The following is a 26,882-nucleotide window of genomic DNA, read 5'->3' as shown; positions in this document are numbered from 1 at the left end:
AGGGAATGTCCTATAGGGTTTTTTCATCATATGGGTGCAACCTTTTTGTGGCATGGCTAAGTGGGACACTCATGAAGAGTGTGTGCTCAGGAAGCCTGGTTTCAGCACACAAGCAAACTACGTGCATGGCACTGACTCTAGCCCTATTACACGGGGTTCTTATATTCCATGGATGTCATGCTTTTCACCAGTGTGTCTCTGGACTTAAAGCTACCACAATCGTTCGCTTCCCTGTTAACTCGGTCAGCTCTCTTTCTCCAGGCCTCTCAGCATCAAGCCTATTTCTCTCCTTTTATTTAGAGTGGAAAGGAGGAGAGAGAGGATATAAGGAAGGACTTTCCATTTGGGGTTGGGAGTTCTGAGTTCGAGTCTACCCTTCAGAAGCCACATGACCCTAGGTAAGCCAGTCAGTGTCTAAGAACCTTGGTGTTTCACTTACAACTTGAAGAAGAAATCCCACCCTGGAACTGTTGTAAATGAAATGAAAACATGCCCTTCCATGTTTCTTTTGTTTGGTTTTCAGAGGCACTGTGGTCTGAACTCAGCTATAGCCCCAGCTCTTTTTGCTTATTTTTCAAGGTCTTGAGTTTTTGCCTGGATCCCAACTATCATGTTTAGCTGGAATCACTAGCATGAACCACTGTGCCCAACTTGCTGGATGAGATGGAGTCTTAGGAACATTTTGCCTGGGTTGGTGTGCCTCTAACCACAATCCTTACAGTATCTACCTCCTGATTAGCTGGGATTATATATGGATGCTCTTATTAAATGTTAAATGCATGAATGTCATTCACTCCTTGGTTCTCTCCTTGATTTTGGTATCTAGTTTCCTCCAGTTGTCTTGTAATTATTTCAGGAATGTAAATTTTCGCTCCCTAAATACAGTGTGGCTTTTCAAGGTTATAGCTCTGGCCTGACTTATTTTATCATTTCCTCGGAAGTTAAAATGCTACTGAATTCTTACAAATGTAACTGAGTCCACACGGGCAAAAACAATGACCCAGCACTTCTCTCCAAACAAATAAGCTCATGAGCACCGCTCTTGCCAAAACGCGAAATTAACCCAAGCTGGCAAACAGATTCATGCAAGGATGGAGAACTGACAGCTGTCGAGCTGTTCTCTTTCCAGCTACATGATTTGCTCCCTAAAATCTGGGCAAATTGGCACACACAGTTCCCATGTTAGCAGCTGATTATAATTAAGGATGAGCCAGTTGGGGATTCATGATAGAAGCTTTACAAATATTTCCATTAATCAAGGCATCAATTACGAGGAAAATCATGCACTGATGTCAGTGAATCCCATCAAATAGAATTATGAATTAATTTAAGAGGAGCCATATTAATTTTCTCATAGACAGAGCTGGGTATGCTAATAAGGTCACAGTTACAAACAGAAAAGGGTGAGCAACGGGCTCTCCCCAAAGGAGGGAGACCTGCAATGCTGTCTCTAAGTGGCGTGGTAGCCAAAGGGCCCCTTCCCAAATGGGAAATCACACCTGCCAAGAGTGGAGGCAGTAGGTATGTGCCAGGCACTGTTCTAATTGTTCTACCAAGCATCACCACAAAGGCGAACCATGGAGGGACAGCTGCCCTCGTTGTCCAGCTGCAGGATTGTGGTTGGAGAGGGAGTTAAGGGCTATAGGCAGGTCATCAGATGAGCCCATGGCGGAGCTGGCGAGAATCCCACATGCCAGATGACAGGTGGTCGGTCCTGTTACTGTGCATGGCTGGCAGTGGTGACATTCATGCTACCAGGGAAGGAGTGGAGAGAGAGGACGACATGGGAGTATGATGCTCGGCAAGTGAGGTCAGAGAGAAGAATGCCCCACCACTCTGCTCTGTGACTGGCTCTGGTTTAGATAGACACACTGACCCTTCAGTTACTTTGCTTTCTCTTTATTTCCTGCCTACTCAGAGGGTCATCAGAGCTAACTATGCTCCCAGCTCTGAGCGGAAGAGCTTATCATCCTACAACATCATGAGTCAGTCTGGGGACTACACAGCATCCCACAGAAACTGGACCGGGGCGGTTCCAGTGCCTCACCATACAATAAAGCTTCAAAGGCTGAATCTTAGCTATTTCCATGTGCTCTGCACACAATACCTGGGTGATACACGCTTGTTCAGGTGTGTGGCGTCTCAGAGATGTCCCCACGGTCACTGTTGTTACCACGCTCCATCCTGTCTGGCTGGGGAGGCCCTTTCCGCCCTTTCCCTGACAGCGGATAGGACCTTCTCCCGTTCTACCTCATGTGTGCTTTGCTTCTCTCACTGAGAGAGGGACAGCTGTGAGGCCCTCGGGAGCCATGACCCAGGAACATAATAGGCATTTGTTGACAAATAATTCTTAAACAATTAGCAAGCAAAAGCAATTTCCAGATGTGAGCTTGATCTCCAAGGTACTGGCATGCCAACAAAATGTAAGATATGGATCCAATCTTCTTGGGAAAGTTCTATCATGATGACTTCCTGAAATGTTCTGAACTAAGAACTATATTAGGTTTCACCTGCACAACGAGTATGTGAAAGGCGGTGGGAGTGGCAGGGAGAACAGACCACAGGGAGCACTCAGGTAGTGGGCGACAAGACAAATCAATAACTAAGACTGCATGAGTTTGACTCCTGTGTCCATACTTGTCCTAAGGAAAACCAACTTATCTACTCTGGGCCTCAGTTTTTTTCTGGTGAGTACAATTATAAGGACCCAATAATTGTGCGTGTGTGTGTGTGTGTGTGTGTGTGTGTGTGTGTGTGTGTGTGTGAGAGAGAGAGAGAGAGAGAGAGAGAGAGAGAGAGAGAGAGAGAGAGAGAGAGAAAGAGAGAGAGAGAGAGAGAGAGTCCTGGGGCTTGACATCAGGGACTGGGCACTATCCCTGAGTATATTTGCTCTAGGGTAGCATTCTACCACTTGAGCCACAGCTCTGACTTTTTGGTGGCTAACTGGAGATATGAGTCTCACAGACTTCCTGCCTGGGCTGGCTTTGAATCACAGTCCTCAGATCTCAGCCCCCTGAGTAGCTAGGGTTACAAGTGTAAGTCACTGGTACCTGGAAGGACTCAATTAATTTTTACCAGGATTGAACTAGAGATAAACTTCTTCACTCCTTCCTAGTGAAGTATCGCCGGCCCAGGTCCTGGGCAGGCCCACCATGCTCAGTCCTTCTGGGATGACAGTGTAAGTGACACTGTCCTTTATAACAGGGTAGGCTCCCTACCGCCTGTGAGCACCAAAGTGTAGGGAGACTATTTATGTACCATGCTCATTACATAGGGCAGACCATGTGCCCCACAGGAACCAGGTACTGGTGGTCTAGCATATCACTCTAAATAAGTGACAAGCGCTAAGTGGGGGAGCCAAGGACTTCCCATTCAGTACTATGTGTAGTATTAAGCTGTCTTCACTGGAGAACATTTTATATTCTCTGGTGCCCTGTAAGCTCAGTGATACAAAAGGAGTATTTTGTGAGTGAGTTAAGTACGCGGACTCACTCTCAATTCTCAAGCTCTATCTTTGCTGGGTGAAAGCTACCCATTAGGGATACCCATTGTGTGGATCCTGCCCCACCAATGGAGAACGCCTACAATGAGATGGCATATGAGAGACACCTCTCTCACACGGAAGACCACAATCAAAAGAGGAAGATGATCACAATACCACCATGTCAGGCAGGGACAGCAGTAGTCCCAGCCAGACTCTGGATAAACATGGCTTCCTAGGAGATCAGTTCGTTCCCCGAGGGCCGCCGGCTTCCCAGCTCCACTATTGGTGGAGAAAGGAGAAGGGGCTTGCCAGAGAACCGTGACTTCAACTAGCTGCAATGTGTCAAGCAGAAAGTAACGGGAATGGCTTTCCTGTCTACGCTTACATCTCAGCTAATCATTGGGAAGGCCATCTTGGCTGGGGCAAGCATCTCAAGCTAACAACTTTTGGTAAGACCAGGCTTGTCTCACAGCATGAGGCTGACCACAAGGACTTGGCTCAAAACAACTCATTCTTACTCAGATCACAACGGCTTACTAGTTGAGGAGTTTGTTTATATATCCAATCACCTGTGACCACAAGGTCCATACCACTGTGGCCCAGAATTGCCAAACCTACTACCCAGAGCCCTGAACAGAAGGCAGAATTTCAGTCACAGGTTCACACTCCCAGCTGGACCAAAGAATCTCAGTATGACATTTATTAGTATTGCTAAACAACCCACCCATTCCAGTACTGGTCATTTTCCCTCTCCCGGCAGAAGCCATTAATCATTATTATTAGGGCATTGCTAACAACCATATCTTCACCTATATCAGAAAAGTTACTTACGTGTGATGGGTTCCAAATGCTATATCCAGCTTTGCCTAGGATGAAAAAGAAGTCATATTTTTAAAAGTCTCAGTGAATATTCCTACCTATTGGAAATTAAACTAGAAAAAGATCAAGCCAATGTTTTAAAAGAACCATGTTTGCTGTCCTCTACTGGACGAGAACTTGAATAACGAGCTTTTATTATAGTACTGGGTAAAGTCCATTTAAACACAAACAGGCATATGTACACACATAGATGCACAATTTTTCAGCATAAATCAATGCACAGTGCATTTTAAATTACAGTAATGAGAAGAAGTCTATTTTCTTTAGTTTTGAAAAACAAAATTGATTCTAACTAAAGTTTTAAAATGAGATATTTGGCTATTAGAGGAAACGAATATAGTTTTTAGAGCATATTAAAGAAACACTGAACATGGTACAACATGAAGACATACTATGATGTCAAATTAAAACAGAGACATTCTTACACTGGAAAGATAGTAGGTGCTGGAGATTAAAAAGATATTCAGTGTATTTTCTGGGTTATAAAATGACATCTTTACAAGTGGAGGGTAGAGAAAGAACACATTTTATCTACCATTCAGGTCAGCAAGACCTGAATATGCCAACCTGGTTATGCCTGTAAACCTAGCTACTCAGGAGACTGAGATTTGAGGTTGTGGTTTGAAGCCAGCCTGGGCAGAAAAGTCCCCTGAGACTCTTATAAACTCCAATAAACTACTCAAAAAAAAAAAAAAAAAGGCCAGAAGTGGCGCTGTGGCTCAAGTGGTAGAACGCTAGCTAGCTTTGAGGACAAAGAGCCTGAGGGAGAGCACGCAGGCCCTGAGTTCAAGTCATAGCATGGGCAAAAAAAAAAAGAAAGATATGCCAAACTTCCCAGGTAATAAGGAGTTAAACAACCATGAAATAGCTAAGGAATCAGAAATGAAGAAGGGCTTCGATCCTTCCAATGACTCTGGAAAACTCTTAAGGCTTCTCTGCCTCAGCTTTCTCTTTATAAGTGTATTGCAAGGAGATTTAACATTGTCAGAAGAGGAAATGAATATAAAATGCTTAGGAGGGACTTCATAGGCAGTAAGCATGAATGAATGGGAGTAGTCACGAATATAGCTTCTCTTCTACCCCACCTCCCTAACACCGGACGGAAGGATGGGACTATTTTCTGTGGGATAGTAATGGTAACTGGAATATATAAGGGGAGTACAGCACAGTTGCTGTGTGGGGCGATGTCCCAGACAGGAGCCCGCTGACCACAGACTCTCATATACAGTGCTGGGGGGAAATTCACAGACCATCACGCATTTATTTGGGTGCTCTGGAGGAGGGCTGAAAACTACTACATTTTAAAATATAAAATTGGCAGGGCTCCAGAGGCTCATGCCTTAAATCCTAGCTACCTGGGAGGCTGAGATCTCCGGAGGATCACGGTTCGGAGCCAGCTTGGACAGACAAATGCAAGAGATTTTTATCTCCAATTAACAAGGCAGTGTAGTGCAAGTAAGTGGAAGAGTATCAGCCTTCCTTGAGTGGAAAAAGAAAAAGCCTGAAGCAATGAGTTTGATGCTCCAAACTGGCACGCGCGCATATGCACATGCGCATACACACACAAATAAACAAAATAAAAATTATAAATTTAGATGTGAAAATGTAATTGTGTAAATATACTTAGCTTGGAAAGAGCATGGTAAAGACAACTGCTTGAGTCTAGTTTTGCTACAAACAGTGAGTTTTTGGGCAAGTCAAAGCACAAAACAAGGATGGTAAGATACTTAATGGGTGCCTCCTGGGGCTAAGACATCAAACCCTTGAAACTCCATGTTGAATGGCATCGGCAACGCACTTTAGGACATGAACAAATCAGGACTAAGTGACTAGAGCAGAATGACAGTGATATTGGCCAAATACCTGTGACCCCCTGTCTAATTCACATAGTGAACCCCCAATGTGACTGCAATTGGAGAGTGGGAGTTCGTGGAGATAATTAAGGGTAAATGGAGTAGTAAGGTGGGGGGGGGGGTGACCCAATACAGTGAGTGCTCATAGAGGAAGCACTCCCTCCATGTGAGGAGGTGGCCATCTCCAAGCTAGGACAAGGGCCACACCAGGGACTGAAACGACTTCCACTTTGATCTGAGATTTACTAGTTCTCATATGGGGAAGAAATAAATGTCTGTAGTGTAAGCTGGCTTGTCCAAACAAACAAACAAAAAAACAACAAACAGAAAGCCATCTAAGTATTACTATTATTTGTTATGGCAGCCTGACCAGATTGGGACAGACAGGCTGAGAGCTGAGGCAGGATCCAAACAGTGTGTCCCTAGCCCACAAGGCCTCAGGCTCCAGCATCAGGCCCCAGATTTGCAAACCAAGAAAAATGTCAACATCCATTCATTCTGTGACTAATGTCCCTCCACTTCAATGACACGGTGTGATGAAAAAAATTTAAATTCATCTTACAGACAAATGTAAAGGCATTTAAAAATCTCAAGATGGGGCTACACACCTTCTGTATCTTCAGCAGTTGGGTGGTTGGTGCAGCTCTGGCAGGTTTGCAAGCAGTGTCTCCTATGCCCTCTAGTGGCCAGCCAGGAGCATGCTATCCGCTGTAGGGCTTGCCTGGACTTTCCAGGACAGGCAGGTAGTATTTGGAAGACACAGTTTCCATTTCTTTAATTATTGGCATTTAGGATTCCTGTGACAGTGTTTTCTGCTTTTAGTCTGACTGGAGTTCCCTACCTGCCTCACCTCTTCTGCTGCTGAGAACAGAAGCAGAACGGTGGAACTTCAGGCAACTGCTCAGCAAAGGCCCGTGTGTCTAAGATGAGTCACGGACACGCTCAGAGGGAGGAGGTATGTGTGAGCGGGTGCACACGTGCACACTGGGGATCGGGCTCACTGTCTTGGGCATCCTAGGCAAGTGTTCTACCACTGAGCTATAGCCCTAGCCTCGGCACGTTTTGAAAACGTAACTATATAAAGTATGGTGGGTTAAAATGTTGTGATATGTGCTGATTGAAACTGATTGGATGGAGCTCTTGCACAGGGATCATTTAGAGTGAGAAATGATAAAATGTGAGCTGCAATTGGTGGTGTAAAGACACTAGACGAAAAAGAGCACAGACAAGGAAGCTGGATGTGGCAACTCTACTCTGAGAGCAGAAATTACTGTGTCCTCTACACGAATGGAGTAACCCAAGGGTTAACACAGAGGGAGAATTCAAATGTTTCAGCTCCTCAGAACAACTAACTCACGGTCGAACAAAATAAATACCAGGAAGCGTGGGCTTGATGTGTAGGTGTGGGAAGTCATAGGAGGGGTAGAGGAATGAGAAAAGGAAGATGGGGGTGGGGGGAAGAATGCAGTCATAATATTAGTGGATATATATGAAAATGGAACCGGGACCTTTTAGGGGATGGGTGGGGTTGGAAGAGAGGTAGGAGAATGATGGGAAGCTTGACATCAATCAAGATGCATCGTACTCATAAACTGACATGTTAAATGGTAACTCCTTTGTACAACTGAAGATAATAAAGACATAATTAAAAAATAAAATGGAGTCTTTAAAACATAAAACAGAGAAAAGAAAAAAATAGGTGTGTGCTGGTCCTGGGGTGTAAACTCAGGGCCTGGGCACTGTCCTTTTGCTTTTTCACTCAAGGCTGGTGCTCTACCAGTGGCGGGCGCTACGTAACAGCTCCACCTTTGTTGTTGTTGTCATAGGAGGTGGTGGTTAACTGGAGATAAACAGTCCCATGTATTTTCTTGCCCAGGCTGGCTTGAACCCATGATCCTCGGATCTGAGTAGCTAGGATTACAGGTCTGAGCCACTGTCATGGGCCCCAATAGCAGAAATCTTGAGGCAGTGTCACCTGTTACGAGAACATTCTATCCTCTTTCTTGGGCTTGTATGCACGCTGCCTGTGACTAAGTTTCCTTACAGGCTTCCATGACTAGATCTTTCAGTTGACAGGACCAGGGATGAAGAACAATGTTTAAAGTGTTGACGATGACTAACAGAATTTAGATGAGGTGTCACACAGTCTGCATTTGCAGAAAGAGTCGCATAGCCCCTGCACTGTACTCAGAGAGCCCGCTCAGTGCTGAAAGCCGGTTTTCAACTGGACAAGCCAGGTACAAGAGGGGTACAGGGGAGATCCCAGCAGGGCGGAGGGACGTCAATGCTGAAACCTCGGAGAACTAAAGGAAGCAGGTAGATGACTCTGAACCAAGGCATCACGCACTGCGTGTGCAGGGGGACATCAGTGCTTTGTGCTTCCAGAGCAGGAAAATCGGGACCCTCGTGTGGAAGGGGTAAGGAGGGAGACCTCAGGTGAAACGAAGGGAAAGCTTTCCAGCCACCAGGGGTTCTCACTGACAAACGGTGGGACTGGAGGATTTCTGCCCTTGGAGGCAGGATGGACTAAAACACCTTCTAACCCACGTCAAGGGGCCACAGGCAGCTTACCTGACAGAGGGAAACGTTTCCGTAAGGCTTCGCCTGGGCATGCAAGTGAGCCTTAGCCTCGCGTTTGTCGCCATGCACGAGCAGGATTGGTTTCTTCCTGCAAGGAGAGGAGAGTGAGCAGGGCGCAGCTGGTGACGGGCCACAGGCCAGGGCCAGAGCCCGGGGACTGCAGCGCCACAGTGGGGGAGGGGCGGCAGCCCAGCACAGTCATTTGCTACTTCGCTTCTTTGGCCCAAATAAGTACACAGATAACTATTTGTTAATACAATTAAGATTAAATTGATTATAAAGATAGGTTTTTTTTTTAAAGCAGTCCTGGGGTTTGAACTCAGGGCCTAGAACTTGGCTAGTCAGGCACTTTACTACCTGAGCCACTCCTCCAGCCATTTTAGCTTTCAGTATTTTTCCAAACAGGATCTTGTGTTTTGCCTGGATCACCTGGTACCAGGATCCTCCTATTTACACTCCTTGGTAGCTGAGATGACAGGCACAGACCCCTGCTCTCAACTTTCTATTGGTTGAGATTGGGGGGGGGGGGGAGTGTTTTATGAACTTTTTGCCCAGGCCGGCCTTGGACTTCAATCTTCTGGAAAGACTGTTATTGTATAGTATGATGTTTCTTTTTTCCCTATCTTTTGGATTAAGCAACAGATTCACATCACACTGCACCTATATATTCCGAAGTCATATTATATGATGTATGTCCTGTGTATCAACCAGGATGTAAATAGGCCCCAAACCTGGCATAGTGGTGCCCACACTTTGGGAGGTAGAGCAGGAGGATAGCAAAGGCTAGACTGGGCAACACAGCAAGTTCCAAGCCAGCCTAGACTACATGGAAGACAATGTCTCTAAATAAATAAACCAAAAAAAAAAAAGCGGACCAGAACAAGCCCACAGCTCAATATAGACTTCTAAATAGGTAAGTTAGATTTCGGGGGACCAGAGCCCAAAGCACACTGCAAATTTTTAAAGTCCAGAGGTTGCATGAAATGAGTCTTCCTAAATAGACTTAAAGGGCTTCTGGGGGAAACCTTCATTATCTCCACTTAATTCGAAATGAGATGATCCTTAGAAATCAGTATACTGCTACTGGGGCTTCCAGCACAAGAAAAAAATGGAATTCTTCTCCAACAAGCAAGTGAGCAAGATTTCACACCTGCAGCCACTTCCTCAGGAACCTGTCACATGTGTCATATGAAGGAAGAGCGTCCAGCTCGAAAACCACATGACAAGTCATGCCCCTTCAGTGCTAATGGCCGCTGCCTCATGCCCACCTTGCTATACTCTAACTGGGTGGGTAAAACTGAACTATGAGGCATATATCCTAACCATTTTCCTACTTGGAAAAAAAATAGTTACAACTGGAAAAAAAAAAACATATGGAGGAAAGCTTAAGAAATACGCACACATCTATCACCTGGACACAAGGAATGTTATCAGGTCATAAGGTCATCTTGAGAAAGGTAAAAGCGTATTATTTTCTATGCACAAATTCTAGATGTGACCCTAAGGGAGGAGGCCTTGACCATGGTTACGGATGGGGTGGTGGATACTGTCTAAGGCTGGAAGGGCTGCTGCCTCTGGATAGCTACTCTCTCCTTTTCTAGCAAAGCCTGATTTTATGGAAGACAAGGTGTGCTCAGCTAGAGGTGTTTACTTCCGGTCTCCCTTCAAGCTGGCTAGTGTTGTGAGGCTGAGCTGTGCTCAGTGAAGCAGAAGTGTTGTGTGGGACCTGCCAAGCCAGCTGCTCAGAGGGGCATGAATGGGACATCAGCCTTTGCTTTCTTCTCATCCTCTGTTACCTGGAACTCAGACAAGAATTGCAGCAATGGCAGCCATCTTAGACCAGGAGCTAACTTAAGACTGAAGTCACACACTAGGAGGCTGTGACAAAGACAGAAAAGGTAAAACCATGGCGCTCCCAAGCTAGACACACATTATTTTTCCAGACCCAGACTGGAAAAATTAATTTCTGTTTTGCCCGAGCTATTGTTATTCTGGATGTTCTGTTAACATGCAGCTAAACTGAGTATTCCACGTGACGGGTCAAATATAAAGCTTTGAATGCGCAGGATGCCTGAGAAATTTGAATATTTCACCGTGTACGAAAGATTTCACGTTTTTCTTGTGTATGTCTTCTTCTACCCTCCTTGCTGTTATGATTCAGCCACAGATCAGAGACAGGTGCCAGTCACTGCTGCACAGTTTATCTGGTCTGCATGGCTGCTGATGGCGGGAGAGAAAATCCATCACCTCCATAGCTTGGATACAGGAAGGGCCTGGACCTGCTTTCTCAACTCCAGAACTAAAGGAAGAACCATTCAAGGAACAAAGAGATCTTCAGAAAAGAACAGCGCTGGTGTCCTAAGCCAAGAGGGATATGCTGGTCCTCTGCCGGCACGCATGTGTCCAGATAGCCCACAAACACGATCACTTCCTCCCTGCTTCCTCTGGACACAAAGTCCTGTTACATGAGTTGCGATTTGTCCTTATTGACGTCTGGACAGAGCACAGAGGGAAATGCTAAGATCTGTAGCAAAGAATGCTTGTGATTTAATGATTGAAAAATGTGGTTTCCCCCATAGAATCCCTGTAGGAGTTCAATGGGTGGCTTTTGTCTGAGAAATCTTTTAAGTTTTATGTTACAAAGTGCTACCGATGAGGGTGGCCTGGTGCCCGTGGAACTCACCTGAACTCGGGTGGATACTGCCTTACCAGCCAGTCCACGTCAAAGCAGTAGTTAAACTAGACAGAGAGGAAAGAGTCACGGGTAGTTCAGCCAGGCAGACATGGGAGAAACGGCTTAGTTATTAAATTGAGAGACACTGTAAAATAATAATGCACTACATGTATTATTTAGAAACCTAGTTATGCTGCAACACTCATAAATGAACCTGAAATTTATCTTCAAGGAATACATTGCTAAAGCCATCCACATAAATGGAGCCAAATGCATGAGAAAATAGGCTCTAAGGAAATTATCTCTACAGGCTTTGGGCAGGGTTCAGATGTGTCAACAGGGTTTAGATGATTTCAAATAGCCCTGAAAGTTAAATTCTCATAACTCTGCGATATATTTAAAAAGCTCATAAGTGTGACCCTTTACCTCTAGGTACTTGTAGAAAGATGAGATAAAAAAAAAACCTAGGACATTTTGGAAAGGGAATTGCTGGTTTGGTACACAGGCCTCTGGGACTGGATGCTCATCAGGCTTATAATACTCACATTTTACCTTTTGTTATGTGTGTGTGTGTGTGTGTGTGTGCCAATATTGGGGCTTGGACTCAGGGCCTCTGTTCTCACTTGGCTTTTTCACTCACGGCTAGCTAGCACTCCACTTCAGCCATGGCTCTAAACTTACAGATGTTTGTTGGCTAATCAGAGATAAGAGCCACATAGGCTTTTCTGTTTGGGCTGGCTTTGCATGATTTTTAAATCTTGTCCTCCTGAGTAGCTAGGATTACAGGTGTTAGCCACCAATGTCCAGCAAACAATCACATGTTGACCACAAGTTCTATGCTGGCCTTACCTGAGGGGCCTCTCCACACACCTGCACCATCCTAGCTCAGAAAGCACCTGCAAATTCACCCTATATCACACCTGGAGACCAGGTGCCATCTCAAGGGCCTTCCACAGGACGGACACTCTGTTATAAAGCCATTTAATTATTGCTCACCTGAACAACAACAACAACAACAACAAACAACTCTTACATATAAACTCACCTGAGCTGATGAAACAAGTGTCCCAAATAGAGGAGATAAAATATCTATAAAGACAAAGGATAAAAAAAGAATTTCCAGTCAGATAAATATCCTTTGGCCTAAAAAGCACAGCTACCTTATGTAACAGTTACTGATCGTAAAGACTTGGCTCAGAAAATAAGAAACTGAAAAGGCTACCACAAAGTGACTAGTATTTTATAAAAATCCAAGGAAAAAAATTTCCCCATGCTATTAAATGATACTTATTATATGTCCTTTTACAAAATACAATGTGAAACTAAGATCTAACGCTTCAGTACTAGCTGAGCTTTGAAACTGTTGATATAGGTAATCAAGATGCCTGTTTGTTCCAGGATCCACAAGTCTTCACATCCTCCAATAGCCCCTACTAGCATCTCTACCTTTTGCAATTCTGTCCTACTTCCAAGAGCCATTTGAAGTCTCCCTTCCTCCATGCAGTCTTCCAGACCACTAACAGTTTCAGCTTATGTGAGCCTGGCATAACAAACCGCACGGGTTCAGAGATCAGGAAGCCTCGACTTAAGTCACAGCTGTGAGCTTGGGCAGTTTACGTAACTTCTAAACTCCAGAGGATGACCACAGAGGACCGTGGGAGCATCTCCTCATTGGTTGTTCTGAGGATAAAATATACGGAAAAGCTCCTTTCATGACATGATCTCCTCTTCCTCAAATCTTGGTGTTCCATCAAAACAAAACAACAAAACAATTACAAAAAAAACCCACCCAAAAGACAGTCTATAGAATGGGAGAAGACATCTTTCAAACTATTCAATGGATAAAGATTAGTATCCAGAATATACAAACAGCTAAAAGTTAGTCAGTATAAGAACAAGGAAATTCAATTTAAAAATGGGCAAATGATCTGCATACACAGTTCTTGGAAGAAGTACAAATGGCTAAAAAGTGCACGAAGAAATGTTCATCATCCTTAGCCATAAAGGAAATGCAAACCAAAACTACCCTAAGATCCCATCTCATCCCAGTCAGAGTAGCAGCCATCAAGAAAAAATAGCAAATGCTCGTGAGGACGTAGGGGATAAAGAACCCTTATACACTGTTGGTGGGAATGAAAACTATTGCAACTACTACGGAAATCAGTATGGAGATTCCTCCCCAAAACTAAAAAAACAAATGTACCTGATGACCCTGACATATCATCCTTGGTCATCTCCCTAAAGTAGTGTGAATCAATATATATTGAAGACACCTCAACACCCATGCAGCACTGATCACAGAAATCAGCTGACGCATCCAACCATCGATAGATGGAAAATACTCCATACAGAGATGGAGCAGGGGATCATCAAGTGGAGATAAGCCAAGCTCAAAAGTCCAAATTGCATTTTCTCATTCATTGGTAGAACCTAGATCTAAAATGATGATTGTAATGATGATGATGATGATGGAGTAGGTATGTAAATGAGGCACTTCTGGATGGGGTTGAGTGGGAGGGGGAAGGAAAGGGCAGAGTAGTGAAGAGGAACAAAGTATACTACACACACACACACACACACACACACACACACAAATGGAAACCAACAAATACTGTTTGAGAAAGGAAGAAATAGGAAAGGGTAGAAGGGCTGTATCGTGTGTGTGTGTGTGTGGGAACGTGATCGAAGTTCACTAAGTGCATGTAGAGCATTATTACAAGGAAATTCCCCCCCCCCTTTTTTTTTTGCTGGTCCTGGGGGTCCTGGGACTTGAACTTAAGGCCTGGGTGCTATCCCTGAGTTTTCCTGCTATTGCTCTGCCATTTGAGCCACAGCTCCGTTTCCAGCTTTTTTGGTGTTTAATTGGAGATAAGAGCTTCATGGACTTTCCTGCCCTAGCTGGCTTTGAACTGTGATCTCAGCCTCCAAGCAGCTACGACTACAAGTGTGAGCCACCAATGTCTAGATCCTCTCTTACTATTTTGGCACTCTATTTCCTGTGTTGCTCTCTTTCTCTCAAACAAAATGAAAATACTGGCAACTACCACTGATTTCTTCAGAGTACCTAGGAAAGAGATTTTAAAAGCAAAAACCTATACAACTGAACTCACTACAATATGGGATTAATTCCACAACTTATATTTAACACACAAGATATATGGATATATGAGCCAGAAAAAAAAGGCTAACCTGAAAGAAGAAGAACAAGGTTTGTTGTTGCAGCTGCCATGTGAATATACTGTGTGGGTCACTTCATACATTTACTTGCTTTTCTGAACCCCGATGTAGGGATGAGCCCACTGAAATCTGAGGAATGTCAGGTACTGAGTTAACTACAGACCAAATGAATGGTGGGTAGTGAATTTGAATATCAAGTTTAGCACTCTATCTGATTGTTGGTGCCTTATACCTGTAATTCTAGCTACTTGGGAGACTGAGATCTGAGGACAGAAGTTCGAAGCCACCCCAAGCAGAAAAGTCCATGAGATTCCTATCCCTGGATAACTAGAAAAAAAGAGCTGGAAATGGAGCTAAGGCTGAAGTGGTAGAGTATCAGCCTTGAGGGAATAATGTCATGCAAGAGTATAAAACCCTGAGTTCAAGTTCTAGTACTGGTGAAGAAAAAGAAAAAGTCTAGAGCTCCTGCTAACTGTTGTTATGGAGAAGCACCAAAGGCCAACTTCCATCCCATCTCTAAAACCATCTATTTGCACTCCTTGTTGCTTCCATTACAGGAAACCAAAGTTCTCAAACCTGACTCGGCATTAGACTCCCTTGGAGGGCTTGTGAAAGCAGACTGCATGCTCTGGCCCCAAGACTGGTGAAGCTGAGAATGTGCAGCCTGGTGTAGCTGGCCCAGCAAGCAAGGCCAACAAGTGCTGTTAGGCCAAGGCTGCTCTGTGGAGCAAGTGGTACTGGTCCGGTTTAACTGTTCACCTTGAAGTTAAATCCTGTGCTCAGAATCACCAAAGGCTGAGCTACAGAGTCTAGAGAACGAATGCTGCTGAGTGTCACCTCCTGTCAAACTCAGGCACCTGCTTGTCAGAGAGAATGCTTCCTCTCCCAGCTCCATTAAGTTAAGACCATACAGGACCTGGAGGTCATCCCAGGCTGCCGTACCTGATTGGCAGAGGGGAACACGCTGGGCATCCTTACCTTTGATGTGCAGGGCTTTGCAGTTGTACTTGCCCTTTATTCCTGAGACTCTAGTGAGGTAAAACTGGAAAGGGTTCCCTTTATCCAGCATGTCCCAAATGTCCTGGCCTTCCCCTGACGTCTCGTACTCATCGTTCTCCTCCTTGAGCCTGTGGCTGGCAGGAGGGCCTAGATCTGGGGCAACACCAGGTTTGGGCAAGGAGATGTCCTTTTCTTCTTTAACCACCACGTTCTTGGCCTTGGGCTGCAGCTCGTCATCACTGCTGGACAGACACCAGCCTAGGTCTTCCTGGGAACCAGTCTTCTGCTTCTTGGGAGGTGAAACTGACTCTGTGTCGCTGAATTTCACAGGCGAGGCCTGTCTCCGGTGCGCAGCTTTCCGAGCCTCGGAGCAGGTGTATTTTGGCTCATTCCCAGCTCCCTGCTGAGCACGGGGGGGAGAAGATGTGCATGGCTTTTCCAGTGGGGCTCCTGGGGGCTTCTCATCCTCGCTTTCATCACTGCTGGATATGGTCCACCTCCCGTAACTGCCTTCCTGAGTCATCGTGCTCCTGGAAGGGAGAGGCGGATATAGTATTTCCCACTCAGTAAGCCATTGGCAAAATACTTTTACTGCTCACAAATTCCCTATGAGATGAACTTCTACGACAGGTGCAGTACTTTTGACCCCTATCAAAGGCTGGGCCACATAACTCTGGTCACTTCACACTCTCTCCCTTGACCTTCAGTGGACATCTTAGGGAATTGGTTGGAGCCCAATTCTAAACCAAAATACTGTTGTTTTTTAACTCTGAAGCTTCTAACAGGAGCTTGGGGTTAAGGCCAATTTAGGGAATTTTAAGAGTCATTTTAAGCTGAGCACTGGTGGCTCACAGCTGTAACCCCAGCTACACAGGAGGTTGAGATCTGAGCATCATGGTTCAAAGCCACACTGTCCCTGGCTTCTCTTTTTGCTCAAAGCTAGTACTCTGCCACTTGAGCCACAGTGCCACTTCTGGCCATTTATCTATCTATATATGTGGTGCTGGGGAATTGAACCCAGGGCTTCATGTATACGAGGTAAGCACTCTTGCCACTAGGCCATATTCCCAGCCCTCGTGATACTCTTATCTACAATTAACCAGCAAAAAAAACTGAGTTGTGGCTCATTGAAAAGCTTAATGACAGCACCCAGGCTTTCAGTTTGGCACAAAGGGGGGGGGGGGGAAAGAGTAATTTTAAACTCCTCCCTCTCCCCCCCTTTTTTTTAATCTTATTTTTTTGAAACAGGTCTCACTGTATAGCCCAGGCTGGTCTGGAACTCACTATATAGCAGGGGCTGTCAAACTCATGGTGATCTTCAGGCCTCAGACCCCTGAGGGCTGGCGTGAAATTAGAAAACACTGAAGAAAGAAACTGAAGAGGATGGAAGGCCCAGAAGACAGAAGGAGCTGCTGGCTTCCAGAAGCAGGTAGAACCCTCAGTGGAAGTATTTTCCTAAATTGTTTCTAACCTGCAAGGATTAAGAAATCAGATAATTGAGCTTGTTACAAAGTCTGCCAGGATTTCCACAGGAGAGAATCAAGACCGATCTCTTAACACCTGCCAAAACAACTCAGATTTTTAAAAACTTTTTATTGTTTTGTTTAACTTACGCTCCCCAAGTGTACTAGACTCCTGAAATTGCTGGATAGATGTTGTTTTAAGCTGTGACAATTTACTTTGAAGGAATTATTTTAGTGTCTGGTCTTAAGATTTTTTTTTTAAAAAGTTAATTGAGAACAAAAGCAGCACTTAAGGAAAAATGGAAGCTCACTGACTTCTAAGACAACTCTAAAGAAAGGAATTTGGTAACAGAAACTCCAATTCAGAGACTTTGTTTTTGTTGACTTTCTAAAAAATGTACTGTGTGAACTTATTTCGTTTTTCCTTTGGTTTATTCCCTGTTGTTACTGTGTTTTGCTTTTGGTACCCTGTGTCTTGTATATATGTTTATCTGATTTGGAGAAGCGAAGGGGAAATAACAAAATGGTGAGACAAAGGAGAAAGGGTGAATCAATGCAACAGTGATCCTCACAGGATGGTATGATGGAAATAAACTTTACGGGGGGGGGGGAAGAGAAGTGGGAGAAAAACAATATTTGACAAGAAATGTACTCAATACCTCACTTATGTAACTGTAACCCCTCTGTATATTACCCTTACAGGAAAACAAAAAGTCCTCAGGCTGGGCTGAGGGCACAGCAGGGTAATGTAGCCAAGTTGTGCAGGAGGCTCAACATTGGGAACCCCAAACCTAACCCACCAAAGAGTCCTCAAGCTGCTCTCCTTCAATTCCTTCCCCATTCTAAAACAAATGTGAGATCTCAGAGTTTCCAGTGAGAAAGAATTCAGCTTCCAGTTTGAGAAAAGTGTCCTCAGAGGTTTGGTTTTGTTTTGAGATGAGCCTTGCTATGGAGCCTAGACTCACCTCAAATTCACCATCCAATTAGCTGCTGAGATGAATCTGGTGGCAGGCACTATCACACCTGATCTTTAAAATTTGGGAATATGGCCTAGTGGCAAGAGAGCTTGCCTTGCATACATGAAGCCCTGGGTTCGATTCCCCAGCACCACGTATATAGAAAACGGCCAGAAGTGGCGCTGTGGCTCAAGTGGCAGAGTGCTAGCCTTGAGCAAGGACAGTGCTCAGGCCCTGAGTTCAAGGCCCAGGACTGGCAAATAAATAAATAAAATAACTTTAATGCAATGTTTCACAAATTTGTGTGACATGCTCACACTAGGCCATCCTCGCTTTGGTTGTGTGGGTGCTATAGCATTTGCAGAATCTTGGGCCCATCACTGTCTCTTCCCAAGGGAGACACACACACACACACACACACACACGCACAGCCACCTGTACCAACACCACAAAATCCCCAAACCTTGAGACGTCGGGCAAAGCAGTGGCTGTGAATTATAGTTTGTAAGTTTTAAAGAGGGTGGGATTCGCACTAACATAGGTAAGTAGATAAATAATGTGTGGAAAAAGACATTTACTAGAGAACACAGCCCTAAACATAGTTTTAGTTACAAGATGGAGCAAAGAGCATTCCAGGTAGAGGGAACCGAACTTGCAAAATCCAGCGGCTGGGGACCGAGTTCAGGAGACGGCTGCAAGAGCAGACAGGATTTAGGACCAGGTATAGACTCACTTCATCCTTAACAACCCAGTAGCTTGGATCCCGGGCTCGCTCTCACCCTTTGTGGGGAAACTGAGGTCGGAAAGGCTAAGTGCCTGGCACGCGGGTGTGCACGCGACAAGCTTTAACACGCGAAGGCCCGAGCCAGCCCCCCTCCCCCAACCCCCACCCCCTCCACAGACGCAAGGCTGGGCTCCGCAGCGCCCCTCAGAGCCGCCGCTACCGCAGGAAACTGGGGTCCTGTGTACCCCCGGCTTCTCTCAGCCCGGCTGGCCATTCACGGGCTCGCAGGGCCCCACGAGGGGAAGGGAGCCGGATCCCGGGACGGTGGGGACAGAACCCACGGACGCGGCGGCGCACGTACCTGGCACGCGAGTCCCCGGCCCAGGCCCCGCCCCCCTGCGGGCACTGCGCCTGCGCGGCCCGGTTCAAACCCGGCGCTCCACGCGCCCAGCTACGTCGTCGTCCCTCCCTTTCCCCCCCGCCCCCTTCCCGGAAGCCCGCGCACCGCGCGGTCCTAAAGCCCACCGGATGCCAGGTGCACCGACCCCACCGCGCCCCCAGGGCTCCCCGTGGGGGAGGGCCCCTGGGCGGGCGGCGGCTGGGAACTTGGCTTCCCGCGGCTCACTAACTGCTTAAAAAAAAGGGAGAAACAGAAAAAAAAAAAAAAAGGCGAGGGAGCAGTTTGTCAATTAGCAAAGCTCTCCCTTCCTCGCCCCCCTCTGGTATGGAGATGCTTCCCAGCCTCCGGCTCCCGGGGCTACGGCCCAGGGCCGCGTTTTGAAGAATTCAGAGGGTGAAGCTAAGGTTATAGGACCGGGAAACCTGTGTCTCAGAAGTGGGCTCGGCGGGCACGCAGAGACCTACCTGCGGGGAAATCGGAAAGTTAAATGGGTTCCCACCAGACTCAGAACCGCGAATGCCCGCTTTGGGAACGGGTGTGTGTTCTTGTCAGAGATCCACTGGAAAAGAGGACTCCCCCCTTCCCCCCACTCCTTGCCCAGAGAAAGGACGTTTGCTATGCAAATGCAAATGTCCCTCCACACACCAGGCCTTACTTCCCGAAGGATGAATGAAAAGTCGGAATAAATGTTCAAAAGGCACGTTTAATTCTTTTATTTAAAGCTTCTTTGGGTCACACATACACACACACACCCCGCGGTGCCAGATCCTGGGGCGTGACTTAGTTCTACCCTGAGGCGCACCCCACTGATTTGCTACTTCAATATGAATCCTAGACTTTGCTTACGTCGTTCGGTTCTTCTCCCGCTCGGCTCACACTTCTCTAGTAGTGTTTCTAACACGCCTAACCCGTCGTGGGTCGAAACGAGCGGGAGAACGAAAGATGACACATTACAGGACCAAGAGGGAGGTCGGTCTTCTACTGCGAGGAATCGCGGGCGGCACGCGAGGAGTTAATAAACCGAGCGAGGGCGGAGCCAAGTGCTAGGGGCGGAGCCAAACGCTGGGGGCGGGCCTGGGAAACCTACGCGCCCTAGTCCGGTCCGAGGAAACGTTGGTCAACAAAAACCTTTGGCCAATAGCACGGCCGAGTCAACGCCAGTGGTTCGCACGCCGTCCAATGGGAGGAGACATTGCAGTTGCGCGGTGAAGTTCAGCGCCCCGAGCGGCGGTGGGCGTGGCCGCGAGGGGCTTTCGGTTCCCGGCGTGGCAAGACGTGGTCCCCGGAGTCGCCCGGTCCGGGGTCCGGTCCCCGCCAGGATGTTTTTCTCTGACGCTGGGGCCCGGCCTCGGACTCGGGAAACTAACCCGGCGGAACGCAAGAAGTGGGTGGAAGTAGGTGTCGGGAAGGGTCCCCTCGAGTTGTGGAATTAAGTGTGACCCGCGTAGTCTCGAGCCAGGTGAAGCAATCCAGACCTGGGCTGCCCTTGAAAGGGTCCTGGTGGACACGAAGATCCCTGGCTTCGGGTCCAGTGGCCGCTTCTGTCCACGTCCAGACTCCTTCCTTCTCCCCTTCCTCCTCCATAGCGGGTCAATTTTAGCCGTGTGTGTGTGTGTGTGTGTGTGTGTGTGTGTGTGTATCTGTCATCTATCGAGAGAGAATATGAATATATTAAAGTCAGGGTAATAAAAGTACACTTTTGAGCCCTACCCCTGAGCTGAGATTGAGATTTTCGAGATTCCAACTTAGTGCCAACCAGTAACAAAATAAAGAGTTTCTGATTTCTGCCATACTAACTGAAGGTATTTAATATCCTTTAGGTGTTTAAAGCCTGTGATGAAGATGATAAAGGCTATCTAAGCAGAGAGGACTTTAAGGTGGCTGTTGTAATGCTGTTTGGGTACAAGCCCTCCAAGGTGCGGCTTTTCTCTATGTATTTGGGGGTGGGGTAGATAAATGCAGTATGAACGGGTTGTTTATAAGGGCACATTGCTGAATTATTAGCGATTTCGGAAGTGTCTCCAGTGCTGGGTTTGTTTGCTATTTCTTCTCAAGGACACATCCCAGGGATGAGTTAGAAATCCGCCTCACTGGAACCCACAAAACCATGGAGCTTCATACAATTATGAAATCGGAGAAGGCCAAGAGAGAAGGCTGGGAGGGGGATACTGGTAACAGGAGGACTTCACGTAGGAAGTGATGTGCACCGTTTCTTGCCCTTGAAACCTTTTTTCTTTTCTCTTAACTTGTAAAAGTATTACATTCACATAGTTTTTTTTTAATCCTTTCCCTCTCTACTAGAGAATCCCACTTCTCAATAGTTGCCATTATTAACCAGTTTCTGTGTATTTTTCCAAAATTTCTCTTCCACAAGAAACATGCCTGGGTTCCTGTGGACAATGTTGGGATCTGCAAATTTTATTTTAACATTTGTTTGTCACTTAACAATACATCAGCCTAAAAGCACTTGCCTTTATCAGTTTAAAAGGTAGTTGCATAGTATTCTCTTTAGCCAGTTTCCTTTTTTTTTTTTAAACTTAGGGTTTCCATTGTTGTATTCCTTACCATCATTGCCTCATGAGCCTTCTTTTGTATCTAAATTGGTGCCCAAATGTGTAGATTTATGTGTTTGTGGGTGTATTGTGGAGTGAATTTCTAGAAGTATAAACCAAACTCTCAGAAGAATAAGGCAGAAGTATTGGTAGCACAAGGCCAGCCTTAGCCAGTATGCTGAACAATAAATTGCTAACATAACAAATGCCTGTATACCTCTCAATCATTTGTATGCTGAACTTCTAAGACATCCAATGTATGACCTCTATGAAATTTAGTAGGTTTAAAATTTAATATTAGGTTGAGAATTGGAGTTTAGTTTTGGAATATTATTTTTGAAAAATGAAATACTGATTTTCAGTTGCAGGCTAAAATGAGATAATAAATTGAAAAAAACTCCACATATAGAAAGTTAGTATTTTGAAGTGTTATTGTGAAATGTCATTTTAATCACCATACACAGGGGTGAGGATATAGCTCAGTGGTAGAGCACTTACTATCATGTGGGTGGCCTCAGGTTTGACCAATTTTCAAAAGAAAGAATTGAAGTAGAGAGAAACTCTTATACAATAAATCGTGTATGTGGGGCACTGGTGGCTCACACATATAATCCTAGCTCTCAGGAGTCTGAGATCTGAGGATGGTAGTTCAAAGCCAGCACAGGCAAGAAAGTCCATGATACTCTTATCCAAAAAAAAAAAAAAAAAGCCAGAAGTGAATCTGTGGCTCAAATGGTAAGCATTAGCTTTAATATTAGCAAAAATGGTCAGGAACAGCACTCAGGCCTTAAGTTCAAGCCCTAAGACCAGCGCGCGTGCGCACGCACACCACACACACACACACACACACACACACACACACACACACACACACAGAATCATATATATACTCATGCAGCAGTTATTTGCCCAATGAAATTTGTTAAGGGACCCTATTTAGTAAAAGGAACATTTGCTAGTTGGGAGAGATGTAAAGATGCACAAAGCCCAGTTCCTTCTCTGGATTAGTCTGCAGTTTAGTGTAGATGGGCCTAAAAAAACAAAAAACGCTTTGGCAGCTATTAAGATAGTTAAGAGATATAAGCCACAAAGAGAAAGGGACACAGAGGGAGAGTGTAATTCTGATGGTAATGTTGGTGTCATTTAGGCTAGAGAAGTTCCTCCGCTGTGACTGGAAGTGTCTAGGAACACTTAGAAGCAGTAGGGATAGTTTGTCCTCATGACTAAAGAAGGCAGTGGTAGGAGAATGGTATACCTAGCAAGCCTAAGGCATCATGATTCCTTAGGGCTTAGACACCCTTGTAAGAATCAAGGGGAAATGCTTCTATGTTAATACTTAGTGAAATCAGAACTTTATATACAGATGGCATCCAATGTGTTAAATTGCAGAGGGGAGAAAGCTGGACTATCAAAATATTGCACAATGTTTTTCATTGGATGGCCATTTTCTTCATTATATATTTGTCTGCAACAACTGTATGTTCCTTTTGTGTGTGTGTCCTGGGGTTTGAACTCTGGTCCTGGGTACTATCTCTTGTGCTTTTGCTCAAGGCTGGTGCTTGTGCAAAAACATAGCTCTACTTCTGGTGTTTTGGTGGTTAACGGGAGATAGGAATCTCTTGGGTTTTCATTTGAATTGTGATCCTCAGAGCTTAGCCTCCTGAGTAGCTGGGATTATAGACATGAACCACCAGTACTTGGCTTCTATGTTATTGTTATATCAGGAAAAAAACTAAAGCGAAGCCATAGAGTCTATTGGAACAATTACTGTTGTTTCTTTTTAAAATCTAAAGAAGAAAAGTTGTCTTTTAGTTATGGTCTATACAGGACAGCCAAATTGATTTTATGTCGATCGATTGAATAAAGTTTTGGGAGCCACTGAAGTTTATAGCAGATTAGTATCTGGTGTCTCATAGATGGTGATGGAAAAGTAAGATGTTGAGAGATATTACTTTTCTTCCGGGCTCAATAAAGTTGGTTTCTCATAAAATACATCTTGTTTCTTAGCAGCTGGAATTAAAAACTTGTACTGTGAAAACATTTGATAAAATTGTATGTCCTTTCTTCTTTTGTAGATTGAAGTAGATGCTGTGATGTCTCCAATAAATCCCAGTACTTCTGGTAATACGACACTTAAGATTCGTTTTCCACACCGTTATTTAGACACTCACAAAACCAAAACGCAGAACACCATAATGAAGAACAAACAGATAGAATGCATCATTTAAAACATACTTGTTTTGTTTTTAATTTCAAAGGAAAGGTTTTGGTTCTTTTTAATTGTGGTTAATTAATACGTGTGATAGGTGTTTTAGTAGGATAATTTTAACAATTGCAAAGCATAAAGACAAAAGTGCTGCTCATAAGTTCACTCATGTTGAAAAGGATCATGTGTTTTCTGACTTGAGCAGCTGGTGGGATGAAGGTAGCAGTTACTGAAATGGGAAGGCTGGGGTGAGGGGAATTGTTTTGATGAGACTAAGTTCCGTGTGTGCTAAATTTCACAAGTTTCAATCCATTCTGCTGTAGCAATTGGACTGCATTAAATGTGGAACTCAGAGAGGAGCAGGGGACTGAAGAAATGAATTTGGGGTCATCCGTAGCTTTAAAAATCATTGACTAGATGAGAATACTTAGAGAACTGGATCAATAGGAGTTAAGCAGAGAATAAGAAAGAGGCAGAGAGACTCAGAAATCACCAAGGAACAAGAAGAAATCAAGTGTCCGATCAAAAGCCAGGAGAACTGGGCTCCAGGGACTCATGCCTGTAAATCCTAGCTTAACTCAAAAGACTGAACTCTGAGGATTGCAGTTTGAAGCTAGCCGGAGCAGGTAAGTGCATGAGACCCTTCTCTCCAATTACCCAGCAAAAATTCAGGAGTGGAGCTGTGGCTCAAGTGGTAGAGTGCCAGCCTTGTGCCAAAATACCCAAGGGAGAGCTCAAGGCCCTGAGTTCAAGCCCCACACTGACACCTCCTCTCCACCCCCACCCCCACCCCCAACACCAAGATCGTTGGGTAGTCACATGAACAGCATGTTATGTGATGTGAACATCACTAAGTCCACCTTGTAGGATGGGTGGATAAGAACTGAGGAGAAACCATTGGAGCTGGCAGCCTGGAGGTCTTTGTGACTTGAGTAAGAGGAACTTAAACCTAGTTATATGAGTACTTTCCATTGTAGGAAAATGATGTAATGGAATGAGCCCAGCTGCCCTATCAAAAGACAAACATTTTCAGACTGGACTTTAAAAAGGAAAGCCTGACTCTGTGCATGTGGCCTATAGGAGCCCACTTTACCTATAAAGGCACAAAAAGTAAGAGTGCTTAGGCCCCAAGTTAAGTCCTAGTACTGGGGGCGGGGGTGGGGGGTGGTGGGGAAATGGAAGATCTCAAAAGATGGTTTCCACCTTTGGTTAGCTACCAAAAACAAGAAGATAAAAAGGCTAAAAATCAATTATTTTTTATATACAAGGTAGCTTATCTCATATGAAATGTGACTTTTCAAGTAATGTTATTAGTAGAGGAATAAGGTAGAGGAATAAGGGTTTTTTTCATAATTCCCTACTTAAGAGTGTTTCTCTAGGCTTTTAATTACACATTATAAATTTACACACTTCCCAAATATTGTTTCTTTGATGCCTAATTAGCTGTAACATTGGTGAAATTTTTTATCCATTTTTTCCTTGGGATCTCTTAAGTGAGTATCCTAGTGTACAGAGTCTGTCTTTTGGTAGGAGGATTTCCTGGATTGTCTGGGGGTGCTATGATAATCAGTGAGTTACTCTGTGTAGGCAGCTATCTTCCCCACTTATTATTTTATGCAGTTTCTTCGTTTTGTGGCTTTTCTGGTATGTCAGGTGTGACTGACTGGAGTGGAATCTCTTATTCATTCACATTTGGCATCTCTTATTCATTCACATTTCTTTTCTGTGTGTGGCCTCTGGCTTCAAATTGAGGATTTGATGCCAAGTCCTTAAGGATTTGAAGGTTGGGTGGTGGTTGTGTTTTTTTTCCACTTTGAGAGAAAGTTTATTTTTGTTTCTTTAATTCTCTGAGATACAGAATGGAGTGAATTCTGTAGGAAGATTTCCTACATTCTTTACCTTTGTAGTGAGTTGTCTGATAGAAAGGTTCACTGCTTTTGTCCACATTCAGTATGTTTACAAGGCTTGGTATTCCCTCATGTTTAGTACAAGTGATTTCCATAGAAAGGCTTTTCTTTTCTTTTTTTTTTTTTTTTTTTTTTTTTGGCCAGTCCTAGGGCTTGGACTCTGGGCCTGAGCACTGTCCCTGGCTTCTTTTTGCTCAAGGCCAGCACTCTGCCACTTGAGCCACAGCGCCACTTCTGGCCATTTTCTGTATATGTGGTTCTGGGAATCGAACCCAGGGCCTCATGTATATGAGGCAGGCACTCTTGCCACTAGGCCATATCCCCATAGAAAGGCTTTTCTATAGGTATTGCATTCATGTCCTCCCTCCTCCTCCCCTTCCTCCCTCAGGGCTTGAACTCAGGACCTCACACTTAGGTGGCATTCTGCCACCTGAGCTATGTAACTCCAGCCCAGCTTCTTTTGCTGATTAATTTTGGAGATGAGATGTTAAGGACTTTTCTGCCCTGGTTGGCTTTGAATCCCAGATCTCACTATCCTGAGGAGCTAGGATCACAGGCAAGAACCACCAGGGCCTGGTTTAAAAGCTCTTCTTGAGTAGGTGCTCTGATATAAACCGAGAGGTGGCTGATAGTAAATGGATATCAAGGTGTGTCGTGGATTCTTTCTTCCTCTGTGTTTTCCTAGTATTAGAGAGAGGTTTGACTTGTAACCGAACATAGCTTTTGCTCACAAAATGGACAGAAATCCTTCCTCTTGAGTTCTCTAGTGTTTGAGTTTTGCCTTTATGCAGAAGTATTTCTCTCAATTTTTACAGTCATGGGCTTGCTCCTCCTCCCCCCACTTCTCTTCCTTCTTTTGTGTCAGTATTGGGACATGAACTCAGAGCATGGGTACTGGCCCTTAGCTTTTCAATGCAAGACTGGTGCGTCACCACTTGGGCCATAGCTCTACTTCTGCCTTTTTGGTCCTTAATTGGCGGTAAGAGTCTCATGGACTTTCCTGCCAAGGCTGGCTTTGAACTGTGATC

The 26,882-nt window shown here is 45.0% G+C and overlaps 2 protein-coding genes across 7 annotated transcripts in view; one reads left to right on the top strand and one right to left on the bottom strand.

Annotated features, from left to right (window-relative positions):
• Window positions 1-20,157, bottom strand: part of Tdp1 (tyrosyl-DNA phosphodiesterase 1) — a 64,816-nt gene extending 44,659 nt beyond the window's left edge. Inside the window, exons 1-6 of one of the 4 annotated variants that reach the window (XM_048361934.1) lie at window positions 20,036-20,157; window positions 15,626-16,176; window positions 12,516-12,559; window positions 11,480-11,535; window positions 8,788-8,884; window positions 4,316-4,350 (exon numbers count right to left, since the gene is read on the bottom strand). In XM_048361934.1, the coding sequence (XP_048217891.1) occupies window positions 4,316-4,350; window positions 8,788-8,884; window positions 11,480-11,535; window positions 12,516-12,559; window positions 15,626-16,169 (776 nt within the window). In that variant the 5' untranslated portion in view covers window positions 16,170-16,176; window positions 20,036-20,157. Of the gene's footprint in view, window positions 1-4,315; window positions 4,351-8,787; window positions 8,885-11,479; window positions 11,536-12,515; window positions 12,560-15,625; window positions 16,177-17,909; window positions 18,098-18,968; window positions 19,076-19,150; window positions 19,179-20,035 lie in introns of those variants that run through there. The other 3 variants (XM_048361933.1, XM_048361930.1, XM_048361932.1) reach the window with 3 other exon arrangements.
• A 306-nt stretch (window positions 20,158-20,463) lies between these two features.
• Efcab11 (EF-hand calcium binding domain 11) overlaps window positions 20,464-26,882 on the top strand; it is a 137,585-nt gene continuing 131,166 nt past the window's right edge. For all 3 annotated transcript variants that reach the window (XM_048361935.1, XM_048361937.1, XM_048361936.1), the window contains exons 1-3: window positions 20,464-20,583; window positions 21,010-21,105; window positions 23,817-23,862. In XM_048361935.1, coding sequence (XP_048217892.1) covers window positions 20,509-20,583; window positions 21,010-21,105; window positions 23,817-23,862 — 217 coding nt within the window. In that variant the 5' untranslated portion in view covers window positions 20,464-20,508. The remainder of the gene's footprint in view (window positions 20,584-21,009; window positions 21,106-23,816; window positions 23,863-26,882) is intronic.

The sequence above is a fragment of the Perognathus longimembris genome, chromosome 14, assembly GCF_023159225.1.
Source record: "Perognathus longimembris pacificus isolate PPM17 chromosome 14, ASM2315922v1, whole genome shotgun sequence".
In the NCBI taxonomy this organism is placed as follows: Eukaryota; Metazoa; Chordata; class Mammalia; order Rodentia; family Heteromyidae; genus Perognathus; species Perognathus longimembris.
This window is presented reverse-complemented; position numbering and strand designations above follow the sequence as displayed.